General features: G+C 42.1%; 2 protein-coding genes across 2 annotated transcripts in view; one reads left to right on the plus strand and one right to left on the minus strand.

Moving 5' to 3' along the window:
• The first annotated feature begins 1,361 nt into the window (after window positions 1-1,361).
• On the plus strand, window positions 1,362-6,220 carry LOC142763550 (large ribosomal subunit protein mL65-like). Its single transcript, XM_075865145.1, has 5 exons — window positions 1,362-1,947; window positions 3,165-3,320; window positions 4,061-4,172; window positions 4,593-4,766; window positions 5,664-6,220. Exons 1-5 carry the CDS (start codon window positions 1,363-1,365, stop codon window positions 6,128-6,130), a joined length of 1,494 nt encoding a protein of 497 aa, XP_075721260.1. The 5' UTR covers window position 1,362; the 3' UTR covers window positions 6,131-6,220.
• A 169-nt stretch (window positions 6,221-6,389) lies between these two features.
• The window catches only part of LOC142763534 (putative elongator complex protein 1), a 39,548-nt gene continuing 29,679 nt past the window's right edge, over window positions 6,390-16,258 (minus strand). The window contains exons 23-33 of the mRNA XM_075865144.1: window positions 16,109-16,232; window positions 13,924-14,021; window positions 11,797-11,998; window positions 11,016-11,077; window positions 10,374-10,436; window positions 9,604-9,769; window positions 8,930-9,026; window positions 8,698-8,840; window positions 8,280-8,428; window positions 6,767-6,845; window positions 6,390-6,702 (exon numbers count right to left, since the gene is read on the minus strand). Of these exons, the coding sequence (XP_075721259.1) occupies window positions 6,635-6,702; window positions 6,767-6,845; window positions 8,280-8,428; window positions 8,698-8,840; window positions 8,930-9,026; window positions 9,604-9,769; window positions 10,374-10,436; window positions 11,016-11,077; window positions 11,797-11,998; window positions 13,924-14,021; window positions 16,109-16,232 (1,251 nt within the window). The 3' untranslated portion in view covers window positions 6,390-6,634. The remainder of the gene's footprint in view (window positions 6,703-6,766; window positions 6,846-8,279; window positions 8,429-8,697; window positions 8,841-8,929; window positions 9,027-9,603; window positions 9,770-10,373; window positions 10,437-11,015; window positions 11,078-11,796; window positions 11,999-13,923; window positions 14,022-16,108; window positions 16,233-16,258) is intronic.

The raw sequence follows: 16,258 nt of genomic DNA on the forward strand, positions 1-16,258 counted from the left end.
CATCGCTGTGAAATAGCCGGCCAGTGCCGTAACGCCCTGTGTTGAGACTTCTTGTTTGCAATGTTTAGCGTTAGCATACGACTGCATCCGCTGCTTCCAATTTGTACGGACAAGCACGTACTACATGCTGCTTATAGGTGAACATCTTCGACAGATGGCTGGGTGAACTTTCACACTAATAACATAAAATCTCCAGCGAAGTTATAGGTCAAAGATAAAACTTTTCGGTCCCTTCTTCAGGGGTGACTGCTCGGCCGGCTCCGAAGCTAGCGATTTTTCTTGTGGTGTCGCCCTCTCCATCGTCCTTTCCACCGTTGTAGTTGCTGCGGTGGTTTTTCAGCTAGTTATGTAGACTGTGGTCGCATACACTGCGTATACGCAATTAAGGAAATGTCTCGTTCTGTCTTCGCGATTCAAACAATTCGCGCGCCCGTACTGTGAAATGCGAAAAGGACCAAAGAGATAACAACGAAAACAAGCATCTACACGGTGATCAAGGCATGCACAGGACCGTTAGCTGATAAAGATGAGAGTTCAACCAGACAGCGCACAATGCATTCTAACTTTCTTTACAGACCAAACTAATCGAACACGCGCGAATGTTTTGCAGCATCGACGCAATAACATGTCGTGACAGGCAAGCAAACGAGTGGCACGACAACGCACCACACACGCATGCATACCTGACCTCGGTTAGGCGTGCTCACACGGTGACGCAGCGTGCCCCGCAAATTCCGTAGTGCAACGTCGATTCGTCCAGTTTTTCGCGACGCAACCACAGAGCCATGACAACTGCTCAATCGGCTTCGCACACAGTCATAGTTTGACTCTCGGCACAGCATAAAGACTGCTCGTTGAATGTTCTCTTGTTGTGCTTGTTTCTTGTGTGATTGGAGCAACCGTAAACCACGCAGTTAACGAAAATTTGACTTGATGCAACTCGACGAGCAACAATGTGTTATTGCTCGAGCACTTTTACAAGTGCATGCAGCACGCAGTGGTACAGGGCACTTCCTACGCAGCAGTAATGTAAATGCAACACACAAGGACATGGAAAGTCAGGGAACACCACATAACAGCCATCACATGGGACGTCTGCTGCATGCTGCATCACAAGGTCAAAAATGGCGCCATGCCCTTCGCACCGCACCGCTACTGCGAGCGATCAGTTCGAGTTATGCAAATATAATACTCCTACAACTGAAAAAAAAAACTGAAAACACAAAAAACTAGAGCCTTGTTTTGTGAGCAATTGGCTTTATATTTGTGCTGCTGTTTTTAGATCCACACTGAACTTTTACTCACTTGTTTCATCAAATTTAGCGACTCGTGTGTTTTCGCTCGGCAACCATGTCGATTGCCATGTTTTCTTTTTACAAAATGGCGACCAAAATACTGACGAACCGCCGCATTTTAGAATGCGCCCGCAATTCACGCTTTACGAGTCACTATCCCAAGCTCCTTAACCCGGACATAGAATCGGAATACGTGTACACCACAGAACCCAAGTATCCGCCGATCTTAGATACCCACCACAAAGCCACCATGAGGCGCGCGCGAGAGGAATGGAGAGAGAGCATCAGGACGATGCCCACTGTTCAACAGAAACTGGATAAGATGACCGAAAAGGGTCTGCAGTTCTGTTATTTGGCGCAGCCGGATACCCTGTACTACAACTGCCTCCCCGCATACCAGTACGCGACACGGACGCACCTGATCGAAAGTCTGCCGGACGTGTACGAGAAAATCGACGTCGAGGACGCGTACGCGCGACTCAAACCTCATCTCGTCGATGCTATCGCCACAGAGTTGGAGTTGCTCGAAAGCGGCGAGAAATGCAGGGAGAAACCTTCCGAGTCCATAAAACAGGAGAAAATCATCGCCAGTGTTCTGTCGGTGTTGTTGAGAGGCCTGGCCAAGGACGCGCCTCACCTTCAGACCTCGCAGGTCGGTGGAATTCGCTGCTTGCTCGTGAGGAAATGCGCTGCGTTGTGGCCTGAAGTGACCGTGTTCGAATGCGCTGATCTTGAAGATAAAGACGGGATATACTTTAGTAGAACTCGCTGTTGGGCTAGTTGGTACATGTCCGAGTTCAATAGTCAAACTCCGCGCCAAATTCACAACCGCACAGAAGAAAATTCATAGACAGGACCTGTTTATGTGTTGTCTTCTTCCGTGTGGTTGTGATTTTAGCGCGAAGTTGACTGTTTAACTCAGACATTAAGACCGGAACAAACAGCGCTGGATGTTGGACGGCGTGGCATTGGGTGTCATCTAAGCCAGATCAGCTAGGTGTACTGCTGTAGTTCAGATCTCAAAGATAATGCATAATTTCATTGCGATCAGCGTAATCGCGGTTACACAACTAATTGATTGATATGTGGGGTTTACCGTCCCAAAACCACCATATGGTTATGAGAGACGCCGTAGTGGAGGGCTCCGGAAATTTCGACCACTTGGGGTTCTTTAACGTGCACCCAAATCTGACCACACGGGCCTACAACATTTCTGCCTCCATCGGAAATGCAGCCGCCGCAGCCGGGATTCGGTCCCGCGACCTGCGGGTCAGCAGCCGAGGGTTACACAAAAACTAAACGGCTCACGGAGTAGGCACCCTAGATGCACTTTCGAGATCTTTTAAAAGCGAAAACAAATGCTATAGTTCTTTACATAATCGGAGCGCCGTTATGCTTGCATGACCGCTGAACGCCATAAGCGCATTGTCTACTTGGATAGGCTACTAAACAGATACGAGCTAAGACAAGTTAAACAACGGTTCTGCTGCTCATCGGTGTACAATTTTTTCTCTTAATGAAATGGAGGATTATCAGTGGACAAGCCACAAGCACAAGTCCTTGGGGAGAAAACATAAACAAATGAGTTTCATTAACAAATGCAACAAGGTTTCTTGTTCGCTTCTAGATGGTAAAAACCCAAAGAAACGGCATGCTTGACTGCAAGGTCAGAGGGTCTAAAGGTACGGTCTCCTGACCTTGGGACCTTCGCATATCCTCTTTGTTATTATTAGTGCCTTGCACAAAAATCTTTGACTGATTGGAAAAATGCGTTCGTGTCAGGGCTGTTGTGTACAAACAAGCCTGTCACTACACTGTGCCTCTTGGGATGCCATGGTTTGCCAAATGCAATGCTTGTTTCTCTTCCAGGTGGATTACAGGCCACGTTGCGATGCCTTCTGGAAGCATGGCCGATACTACCCAAATGAAAGGAGACGATTCAGAGACAGGGACACCATGACCATGAATTTGCAGTTCATGGATACACCTGATGCTCAAGTCCGGATTACCAAACCTCTTCCTGTTGTAAGGCCAATATGTAGACACCTGGCATGGTCGATACTAAAGAGGATAGTGGTGTAGTTTGTTTTTTATCTGTAGGCTTTTTCGATCCTAGAACTCAGCTACTTTTGGTGAGCTGCATGTGTAGCTAGAGCATGCAAGGCTATGAATGTGTTTCCACATACGATTCTAGTAGAAGCTTTCGTTTTGGAGTTTAAGAAAAAAACAGAAGAAATTTTGATTCAGAGTGTTCTTAATGAGGTTTGCCGCACGATAGTAACATGGCGCAAGCAAGTGAAACTCCAGAATGTTTTTCATTTCACAGATACAACACTTGTCATTCTTACTGGCTGAATACATGTATGTAGACTATTATAATATGAAGTAAACGGGCACTGGGAGGGTTGGTTTTAGTGATCGCCTCATCCCACGAGTCATATTACTCTTTTATAAATGAATATGCTCTAATCAATCATAACTAAATTGTTCAGCCCTTGTAAGCATGCACATGGTTCCTCATCAGGGGGGGGGGGCAAAGGTTTGTCACAGTGCCCCCCCCCCCCCCCAATAAGTCAATGTATGGCACAGATTTTGCACAGCACCCCCTCCCCCCTCTAGATGACCAAGGGGGGCACCTGCCCCTCCCCCGTGTGCATGCCTCCTTTCTTTTAGTGAAGCCATTAGCTGTTCATGCTCCAGTAATGAAGGGAGAAGCGTAATTTTACAAACATGTGGCCAAACACAACATTGTGTCCTCTTTGTAGATAGTGAGCATGGATGACCCACTCGTACGTAGCCAAGAGGTTCCAGACTTTCCTTACCACCCTTCTTACATGAAGTTCAAGTGGAAAAAGAAGTATCAGACAAGTTTGCCTGGCAAGTCTCTTTCTTTCCATGAGGGGGAGGGAAAGTGTATGCTAACATGCCTGCAGCTATGCACCTTCTCTATTTTACATATGGAAAGCGAACGTACAGAAAATCCTTAAAGTGTTCACTCCCTGTGTATCGCGAGTGTTTATGCTAATGTAAAACATTTACATCTTACAATGCATCTAAACTGAGTTGTCACATGCTCTTTACATAGGTACCAAGTAATGTAGTAGTCTGCATAAAAATTGGGAGAGTGACAAGGCGTCGGTTTCTTTGAAGTGAGAACACTAGGGTACAGATAACTTGTTGCATTGGGACATTCCTCGTCATCATTCTTTAATGTTTTCTTGGCCCCACATTTTCCACATGGAAAAGTGAAACTGCTCAAATTCTCCTTGAGCATAACACGTTTTCGTAATTTTTCAGGTACTTGGCCCCTCCACGAGTGCAACTTTCCTTTGCTGACCATACGGCAGCGCAGTCAGTTGATTGGTCACCACGATTCTCCATTCAAAACAGCTGAAGAGGTGCAAGATGCCGCAAATGCTGCAGCCATACTGTCAGGCTTTGGCTGGCTCAATGGAGTGGCAACACAGCTGGGTATGATTGTTGTGTATTTTCGTTGTTTTGAACAGCAGCAAAAGCTCCAGATTTTTCTCCGATTGTAATGACTGGTCATGTGTGTTGTGTTCATTTAAATGTGGGCCTCAGTATTTGTGTGATATCTTAAAAGGTGTCATTCCATTGCTGCTTGCCAGCCCTCTGCAAGGAGAGGTGGTGTTTGTAAGAAAAGGTTTATGTGAAATTCTGAGAGATTGCCTAGAAGTTTTTGCACCTCCTTGCAGCACCACACGTTGTGATGCTTCTAGCCTACGCTTGTTGTAGCTGTTTGGTGAAATGGAATTCAAAGTCCTTTAATAATTGATTGAATCATGAACTTACATATCCCAGCAGAAATCCTGAATAAGCAAACATGTAATGCAATATCTATGTCACTATTACTGTGGTTTGCAAAATAGCATGAGATGGCTTTTTTAATCTTTTTCTTTGTGACCACATGCACGGTCTTCAAACAGGGAGTACAATTGCCCCCATGCACATTTCCAATTGTGTAATGTGTAACTCTGCCAGCATTCTTGAATTCTTTAACTTCTGTAATTTGGTATCCAATGTTATGGAGCAGATTGTTAATAGCATGAAAGTTGGTTTGAAGTTCTTGCACCATGAGCAATTCTTCTTCATACGATTGTGATGTTTAGATAGAGATAGTTTAACAGCCCATCAAATTCAGTAGACTTTAAGTAAATGTAAATTTATTAAACAAATCTGCTAACTAATCAGCACTACCTTCAGAGCAATTTATTTTACTTGAATTTTGTCCCCTTGTTCATCTCTCAGTAAATGGCAGTTTTTTCCCGGCTTATTTAGGTTTTATTTAATGACAGTCTACTGTATGAAAGAAAGCTCTAGAAAATATTTTTTTTGCTCTTTTTTCAGGGTTCACAATTTATCACGACCCAACCTATCCTCTGGTCAGCCATGTTGTCAATACAGATGGACAACACTGGACGTTTGCAGTCTACCAACTGAACACACTTCGTTTACATTATGACTATTATGAAAGCAACCCGCTTCGTAACCTGTGCTGGTCGTCCGGTAATCTACGTCTTTTCGAAGCGTACGAGAATGGACAACTGAAAGGCATTGACGACAGTGTGTTTAAGCTCCTGCTCCGGTTCGTGCTTCGCCAACCTGAAGCACCCGAAGGGATCGAGCTTCGTCCGTACCTAGGCGTGGACACTCGACCCGAAGAGGAGAGGCAAGAGCAACTGAGATCGTGGATGATGACCTATGACTGCCGCTTCAATCTGAGAGAGGCTATCAAGAAGGAAGTGCCGATGTGGGTCAAGATCTACAAGTGGCATAAAGATGCTCCGCCCTCGCCACACATTAATCTAAAGTAGTATGTTCTCTTGCGTCAGTGTATAGCCGTTACTTTTTTGTTTCAATTATTGTTTTTTTTTTTAGTAAAGGTTTGATATTTAAAAAGGAAATTCTCGCCTGGCCTGACATTCAAAGATATATATATTGCAGCATCATCAAAGTCGTAGTGCTGCTTGACCCTTCTTACGAGAATTAAAATTAAAAGCATTCCTCAGCTCTAATATTGGCCAAATTAAGAAAGAGGTATGTTCTATAGACATTAGATTCAGATGCTGAGAGTATGAAGGGTGAAAAAGTATATATGGCAACATATATAATGAGTACATTGAACATGCGTGACACTGCTTGCCAATGAGGACTTCAGCAAAGTATGTGGGACGGTCTTGGTAAACTTATAAGCGACACTACAGCTTATAGTGTCGTAAACAGAGTATCGCAAGCATGACACAGCATATAGAACCTGTAGCACATATTTACAGTCAACTGCTGTACATTGCACTTTCTGCACCACACTGCACAGTTGATCAGGTTAGCATCTGAAGTTTCCAGCAAAAGCTTCTTTGAAGTGTAGGTGGCTGTCGGAGTTCTGGATCTGAAATGAGTCGTAATGCATATTTGTTAAAGGTTCAATACCAAGAAGACCTTCTGAAACATACCTGATATTATGTGCTCCACAATCTTTTGTTTTTGTACTGCCTCGGCAATCATTGTTGAAGATGAGTGTGGCCCAAGAGGCTGTTTGAATACAGAAGTACACTGTTTTAGTTGCTTTTTACAGTTCTACTAATGCAGCGCGGCACTGTTATCTTTGTTGTACTGGAGAGATCTAAAACTTAGCTCAAGCTCATGAGCACGCCCAAACTTTTGTGTTTGAATAAATGAATTGCTTTTTTTTCTTTCTAGAATTAACAATGAGGAAAAGTTCCTCAGGTCATACAACTGGCCGCCTTTCATTACATCCTAGCTGTGCCATAAAATTGTCAAATAATATGAAAGGTTTAATTAACAAGCAGCTATAAAAATCAGAAGTTCAAATTCAAGTAATTCTTTTACTGTTTGAAATAGTGTGCAATGTATCCTCACACATAAATCTTACATGCGACTCAGCCAACATGCAGTGAAAAGTTCCGAAATAAATAAATATATTTGGAAGATATATATATATAACTTGGAAGATTTCAACTTTTCAAGTTAACTACATGAAACAACATGAAGTGAAAGCGTATGGCTTGACCAGATAGATGGACCATCAGCCACTAAACAGATTAAAATAATTAAAATAAAACTCCTTCGGAAATGAGGCAGTGGCTGCCTTTGCATAACTTTTTGTGTTTCCAAGCTCTAAACTGCCGCGTGCACGAGAGAGCACCAGCGAACATTGAACAAACTAATGCTGTCTCCTTTGGCATTATGTTCAACTGAACAAGTTTTCTTTCACTGGCATAGTGTGATCTCTCACCGGGACTTTGCAGGATAGTTCAAATCAAAGGCTTCACGGTCAAGTTAGTAGGAGTCAACTGTTTCCAGCAACATTATGAGTAAAACATGAGTTCATGATTATTTTCTTTAATTTCACACTTCAATATTTAAAGAATCAAGTGATTGGTAATTGATAAATACTTCCTCACAAAGGAAACAAGATACAGTGTTTGTGAGATAGTAGAAGAAGCATGAACATGTGAACATTAAAGAAGGCATGGAAAAGCTGGCATGGCAAGGTGCACATAAAGAGGCGTGAAGAATAATATCTGGTGTTTCACGTACCAGCACCATATCATCATGATGCACCGCGCAGTAGAGGGCTACGTAAAATTTTGAGCATCTGGTCTTCTTCAATGTGTACTGACATCACACAGCATACAAGTCTCTACCATTTCGCCTCCATCAAAATGTGACCACCGCAGCTTTAGGTCAGCAGTCGAGCACAATAACCACTAAACCACCGTGGTGGACAGGAGGGTGTGGAAGGGTCCAGTTACAGTATAAGAACACCAAGGACACTTATTTTGATCCCACTTATGTGTGTGTACACAGTCTTAACAGGACATGCAAGGATAGTTTTTGAGCGCTTTCACAGCTCCCTCTTTCTGCTTTAACATAACGTGGTGCACGGCAAAACTAAGTTTTGCTGCATTGGAAACAATGACGCACACAAAGAACAAGACTTACCAGTGAACTCTCGGCTGTTACCGGAGGCCAAACGTTGGGAATATCCTTTTCTATAATGTCTAGCAATTCTGCAAACTGATGCTGAAGGCTCTTGGCTTCCTGGTCCAAGCCGCACAGTACCAGAGCTTGCAGAAGGTCCCTGCACTCCTCTGAAAGGTATGGCAAAACTTCACAACAGGCTGGATGCTGTGATGTATGAACAATAACAGGTTATGCGAATGCATAATCTTGTTTTAAGGTGCAATATCTTATACTAGTGTACACAGATTACAATTACTGTGCTGCTATACTATAAACTGCATTTCTTAAATTGTTCATTTATGTACAGATTGCCATGTATTTGCAGAAGCTGCTACTGAAAAGCTAGTGTTGTTTTGTGCCCGCACAATTGCGGAGTGTTCATAGCAAATGAGATAACCTTGTAGCTTGTCGGACGATGAGGCAACCTCGTTGAGTGCGATGATTAGTGCCAAGTCCTCGTAACGAGAGCCTTCCTTCAACACATACTTTTTGCGTTCTTGTTTCTTGCGATTCCTCGAAGTCCTCATGGTGGCAATTGATCTGAAAGAATACAGTAGCTCACCTTTCAAGAACATCTCGAAGCAGCGATTTCAGAGTGCGATCACTATACGAGCAAAGTAATTACTCACCCCGAAATAGAGCTTCCACCAGTTACACTTCCACCGACTGTCCTGGATGTCACGCTTGCCACGTCGGAAAATGCACCATCATCATAATCTCCTTCCCCTAGAACACGCCAGAATATACAAGTACAAATCAGTGGTTGTGTATTGTAACTCAACAATTCAACGCAATGAGAAAAAGCAAACGAATTCCACGAACATTGCAGAACACGTGCTACATGTTTTTTTGTGAGTGAACAAAGCAAGCACAGGTATGCACGACATTGCGCAGGATTAACATGCCTGTATACATGTATTCTACAGGTCCTAAATCTGAGTACCGCTATATATACAAGTAGTGTACTGTGCCATGAGGTGTCTTCCACTGGCGATTCATTGCCTTACTTATAGACGTTCTTCACACCATACCAGTGTGGTCAAGACTAGAGTTAAGCAGCTGTTCACAAAACTCTGGATGAACATTTCGTACTTGTGCATCACTGTGGAACAACACTAGAAGCATTTCGGTAAATTACCTTGGTCCTTGCAAAAAACAAAAGAACACCAACCACAAAAACTTTAAAACTGAATGATATGTCTCGTTTAGTTTTAACGTGTTTTTTTATAGTGGTCGGCATTTCTTTTCCTTTTGCAATGTCTTCTCCCGACCAGACGGGATTTTGTCAAACCCTCGATTTTACCTTGGTCCTCGTTGGCCTTGTGCTCACGAACAGTCATTAGTCGTGCCACGTGCTTGGACCACGTGTTTTTGAGTGAATCCACAGTTTCCAGCATGACTTCCAGCTCGCCAGTGACAGCTGGCTTCCACATTTTCTCGGTTAGCTCTATCTTGTTGAACTGATGAATCTAAAATGCACAGGAAACAACACAGCAAACTTTTTTTTCGTTGTACGCGATGCAGTTACAAGACAAACTAAATTACGCGCCCCAACATTTGCACATACCTGAATGAAACATTAAATCGTCTAATAAGGATTCATGGCAAGCAGCACCAAGTTATTTTCTTTTTTCTTTCAGTTCTTCTCTTTCATAGTTTAACTGTCTAACTTGCCCACATGCTATTTTTATGCACATGAACAGGCAACCACAATACAACTGGTGGCCTGGCACATACTTAGTATGCAGAATGTTTGCCTTTAAACTCGAGTTTGCATACTTCAGGTAGTGTGCTATAGATCTCTTGGTATTATAGTCGAAATCTCATCATCACTCCAACATCGTAGGAGCAGCTTGCATCGAAACTGTGACAATGGTTTGAAAGTAAGCGTGGCCAGGCCCAAAAATGACATTGCAGAGAAGAAAAGCATTTGGAAGTTCTTGTGGCATTGACTAAATTTATCAATGGGCTGCTACAGAAGAGATAGTCAGTCCTATCTTCTAAGTATCTTATCTACTATCTCAAAATGTACAATGTTATACTAAGTGCATGTCTCTCAGCATGAAAACGTACCTTTGCCAGTGCAACGTTCCACATGTGTGCATCAAGCAGGATACGAACTGTTCTTTCTTCATCCTGAAACATAGCAGTTGTACACTCAAACCTCATTATAACAAAGTTGCATCGTACACGAAAATAGGCTTGTTATATTCGAAAATGTGTTATAAAGAATTTTTCCTAGCACTATATTTATTGCAAGACTTTTTCATTTACTTAATTATAACCAATATTTCTTTATACCGAGGCTTGAGTGTAAAATAGAAATGAAAAACAACAACTTGAAGACTACAGCATATTTGGGCAAACTCATTCATAAATCGACTCACTAAGACTCGGATCGAGCCATCAGTTTATGAGTATGAGTTCCTGTGAGTCATGGTGAGTGATATTTTGGCGAGTTTTCCAAGTGAGTAAGGTGGAGATAAATATTGGTGAGGCTGAGTTCGAGAGCGCCCTAAACACAAAATATATTTCTTGAGCGAGTCTGAGTAAGCTCCACCATTAATTGTCGACCTACTTTGAGACACAACTTATTTCTATTTTAAAAAACAACCATTTTACACACGCTATACTGCCCTTTGACCAAGCATCTAACTCTTGCACTACACTAACTGTTGGCTTCCAGGTACATATTCACACAAAATGACCTCATACCTTTAGGAAAGTTTCCGAAATTTCAGAAGCCTCTTTGTAACGTTTGGCGAGCACCAAAGCATCTGCAAACACACACAACATGTCAGAAGGATACTGCACCAGTCTTGTGAAATAGTCATTCATTTAATGCTAACCTCACTATCGAAAACTTTCTTTTATGCCTACATTGAAATCTAATGATATAATTATCTAATCATTAAAAAATCAAATGAACAGAGTATTATTAGGGCAATGTGAAATGCTCTGTAACAATCAATGAATGCATGATTCAGATAATGCCGGAATACAGAAGAAATGCAAAAGTGATTCCTATGAGAAAAAAACAAACAATGCAAAGGACACTTTTGTTCTTTGTGGTGAAAGTGAAAGGGCCACTACATTGTAGCGAGAGAAAATTACTGCCAGTAGCTTTTAGAGCTCATATCGACAGTGAGTGCACCTTATTGTTTAGTGTGACTTGGGAATCCTTGTCAACACCACGGCTCATTGAACCATGTCACAGCCATCACTCATTGCAGCAACAGCACTGCCCTACGGCATGATGTTGCCACAGGCTCTTTATAACTACTTAGTATTCACATATGTGTCATAACTGCCGCTGCAGTATGGTGACGAGTTCTCACCGATGTGTAGCGGCTAAAAGTTACACGTTTTTTTCTTTCATAAGTGTTTTTTTCTTTTTGTAAACGATGCACACAGCTATTGACACAGACGCAGGATTTCAAAGAATGCAAGAATTGGCTAAGCTTTGAGGCAGAACTACAGCCACAGTGCCTCTCACCAAGTGTTCTTTTTGCAAGGGCTTGTAGACTGTCTTGGTTGTACTTCATCTGGTAAGCTGTTGTAAGCAGCAAGTTCCAATTTAGACACAACTCAAAGGCCTTCGCAGCTTTCTGCAGGTTTTCAGAGCGCCAATAGACAAGTCCAGCCTCCTCGTAGTGTTTCTTTTCAAGGAGATAATCTCCGTAAATATCCCATACTTCCTGAAATAGAAAAAATAAATATAGTTGCTGCCTAGGTGGGTGATAAGATTGGCTATAATCATATAGAACAATAAAGTGGAATGCTGGGCTAGTTGGTAAAACATAATGTGGAAATATATGAGCACAGATAGAAGGAAGGAAGCACTTGACAGGAAAGAGCGTCTTTCCTGTCAAGTGCTTCCTTCCTTCTACCTTGTGCGCTCATATATTTCCACATCATATACAACATATTAATTCAGGTAAGGAAAAAATCAAGAAAAATCAAGTTTTATTGCCATACAGTCTTTCCTCACAACATACATACAGTCCCACGTGAGTATTTATTTATTTATTTATTTATTTATTTATTTATTTATTTATTTATTTATTTATTCATTCATTCATACTGCAGCCTTACTGAGGCTAATGCAGCAGTGGGATGAACAAACATGCGAACATTCATAAGAAAGCTTCGACAAATTCTTTCAATGGTAGTGAATGAATGTTTCCCAATAATGAACCCAAGGTATCATTCATTCATACTGCAGCCTTACTGAGGCTAATGCAGCAGCGGGATGAACAAACATGCGAACATTCATAAGCAAGCTTCGACAAATTCTTTCAATGGTAGTGAATGGATGTTTCCCAATAATGAACCCAAGGTATCAATTATTGATGGGAAAAAACTATAGCTAAAGGAGATAGTGAGGGCAAAAAAGGCGAGATACAGTAGCCTCTAAAAATTCAAACTTTCAGTTAATTCAAACAAATAATAAATGTTTGATCGGCCTGCCATGTTCTCACTGTACTTGAAAACCACTTAATTCAAGCTGTCTAACTGCACTAATTCGATTAATTCAAACTTTTTGCTAGTCTATGGCTGGAAATATCTGCTGGCTTTGTTGCTTTTAGCTGAAAATTCTAGTTTCTTAGTTTCTCTTTCTTTTGCCATGAAAATTCGTAAATAAAGCAAACTGCCTGCGTACAGCATCGCCAAACTAGCCAAACCATAGGCACTAACAGTCACATGCTGATTGAAAGAGGGAAAAAATCAAAATCTAGGACGGTCTGGCAGAGGTTTGTCTTGTTCTGAACGCCTCTTAAGGCCATTTTCGCCGCAGTACAATGACGTCAGGCAAAAGAGTAAATCCTAAGAGTGCGAAGGGGCTATCAGCTGTCACTTGACACAACACTTTTTGTCCATTAAGTAAACAGGTGTGCACGTTTTGTATAATAATGTGTTCCAGTATGATCACTGTTATTTAAAAACTTTACTAACGATCATGCTGAGCAGTTTGGGATGCTGCTGTGGCACTGAGAAACAATAAAAGCCACAGTACTAGTTGGTATGTAGCCCCGAGTCGTATTTTAGGGAACTTGCGATAAAATCCTGAGGTCCCCTCAAGTTTGAATTGTTGAGAGTCTACTCTATTTAGGGCATGATAATGAAGGTTTGGAGATGAGATGAGGAGAGTCGGTTAATATGCGAAGTAATTTTAGGCATCTGGCAATGCAAGAGTGATGAGACCAAGGTGGGCATGAATAAAAGTTAGCTGGCAAAATCCTGATATCTTCTACAAAGAAAATGCACTGCTTACTTTTGCACCCATTCTAGTTTTTCAATATCACATTTTCTTCATGGATTCCATACAATGCAACTATAATATTTGAGGACAGACTGAATGTGAGTTTTACAAGCCACAACTAGTGTGAAAGCGTGAACAAGTCATTGCCTGCAAATCCCAACCCTTTTACAGGAAATTCTGAACTTACCACTTAAATTTACAAATAAAATTTATATTTTTCATAAACTAGATCTCTGATATGCATCTATCTTTTACGCTTATCAATGTAATAACATTGAGAACGAAGCACAAAGAAATATTGGGAAGAGGCAGTGAGATAAGAATTGTAATTAAATATAAAGGTATAATATTTTAGATTACCTTCCTTTTCTGTGAACCTTCAGGAAATAGGTCGAGTGCTGTTGTGTACAGCCTTTGTGTTTTGATAAGACTGAGACATTCACTGAAGTGGGCTTCTCCTGCATGAGAAATTCGGAACAGGCAAATGATTGCACTAGACTAAACAGGAATGAAAGCAAGCAAAAGAACTTCGGCAATGAAACAATTGTTTTTGTGGTCTTCCAAACAGTACACCAGCCTTTGTCCAAATTATGGGCCTTAACACCCAGAGGCTACATACAGTAGACTCCTTTTAAATGAAACCTGAAGAGACCAGTAAAATGTGTTTCCTATAAGAGGAGTTTTGTTTACTGAAAGATAAACAGCGGTATAATATTCAAGTATAAAACCAAACATATTAGGGACAGTTGTTCCATTCAAGCAGCAATTTCATTTAAGAGAGTTTCGTTTAACACGAGTCTACTGTTTGAGTTATTGGGTGCTCCATACAAATTAAAACCACCTGGAACTTATTAACTCCAACGTAAGTGTGACTGACAGATTGAAGCATACCGTATTTACTCGCGTAACGATCGCACTCGCATAATGATCACACCTCTGAATTTTGTCGTCTAAATTCGACTTTTTTTCCCCGCGTAATGATCGCACCATGAACTTGCCGCATCCACATGTCATGTGCCAAGTCTAGCTGAACGCGCCTATCATTGTTTCTGTGATCTGAAAGCGGGCATCACTATGCTAATGCCATAAATTTACTGATTTAAATGAAAGCATTCCTTATTTAGATGGAAGAAACTGTTTTGACGCGTGTGATGTACTCACAACCTTCATAACTGACGCAAAGAAGAAAAAAAAATGCGGTGGCTTCGCTCCGTCAGCCGCCATGTTTGTTTTGACATCCCGCACTGTTACAGCGGCGGCCGCCTGTTAGTCGACCTGTGTGCATCCCGCAGAAATGTTTTTTTTTTTCCTGAGACCACGCCTTTTTTTTTTTGTGCGTGTGCTTTGTGATCATCTGTTAGCGGCCTTTCACCATGGGATGGTATGCAAGCTTTACTGCCGCGTTCAAGCTGAAGGCGCTTGACTACGTGCTAGAGCACGGCAACCGCGCTGCCGGCAGACATTTCAGCGTCGACGAAATCCGGATCCGATATTGAAGAAAACAGCGCGACATGCTCATGGCTACTCACAGCACGTGATGGGCTTTCCGCGGACCGAAATCTGGCAAGTTCCCTGACATTGAAAAGGCAGTCCTCGAATACGTGAAGGACATGCGCAAGGACGGTTATGCAGTGTCATTAGACAAGATACGGACGCAGGCGTGCACAGTTTCCCAGAGGCTGCGAATAGCCACAAAGGACTTCCGCGCCAGTTCTGGCTGGATGACACGCTTCATGCGGCGGAATGGACTGTCGCTGGCATTTCCAACGCGCATGACGGAACGGAAGATGAATCTCTGTGGGACAGTGAAGACACTGCCGGTTCCGACAGGGAATCCTGTGGCGACGACACTGCCGCCAGTGACGCTTCGGAGGCTGAATGAACGTTAGGGGGTCAGAGAGATAAAAAATAAAAGGGCAGTGTGCCATGCATGTAGCTTCTGCGTAATATGTGCATTTTATTACAAAGGTAAGCCTTAATTTACTTTTATTTTTGGTTATGTTCATGATAGCTACCATAAGAATTCTGATTAGCAACTATTTTACGTTTCTGATGCTCAGAATATTTTTTCACGGAAAATTTACCCTGCGTAATGATTGCATCCCGAAGTTGGAGTCAATTTTTTGAAAAAAAGAAAGTGTGATCATTATGCGAGTATATACGGTAACATACTGTCGTTTTTCACCATCATCAATTCATGTGATATCGGCTTAGCTTTGACTTTAACGCATACACTGAAGCCAACATAAATTTCAGCAGCCAGATTCACAGTGAGCCGACACAGTCATCCCAAGCACTTGAGCATAGCAGTGATTATACTAAGAGTAATGACTTTGCATTTTGAGCCGTGACCGACGCACATGGGAGTCCTTTCATCCTGCACTCATGATGCCACGGTGACCAGAAGCTAAATGTTTGATTTTATGCTTAGCAGCAGAATGGAATTGCCAGGGCACAGAATCATCGCAATGCGCGCAATGTGTGCAGTCACAGAAAGCAAGCAATGTAGAGAAAGTGTGCACAGACTAGGAGATGAATTACTTGCCACATAGGCTGATGTTCTTGAGAGCCTTCTTGTAGTGCTCCAAGTGCATGTCTATCGTGAAGCGGCGATAATTGGGCTCCAGCTGGTTCAGTTTGTTTAGAAATGGAACATATTCTTTGGGATCCTGCAGCAACCATTGAGATTCACGTT

This window comes from Rhipicephalus microplus, chromosome 1 (genome assembly GCF_043290135.1).
Source record: "Rhipicephalus microplus isolate Deutch F79 chromosome 1, USDA_Rmic, whole genome shotgun sequence".
Lineage (NCBI taxonomy): Eukaryota > Metazoa > Arthropoda > Arachnida > Ixodida > Ixodidae > Rhipicephalus > Rhipicephalus microplus.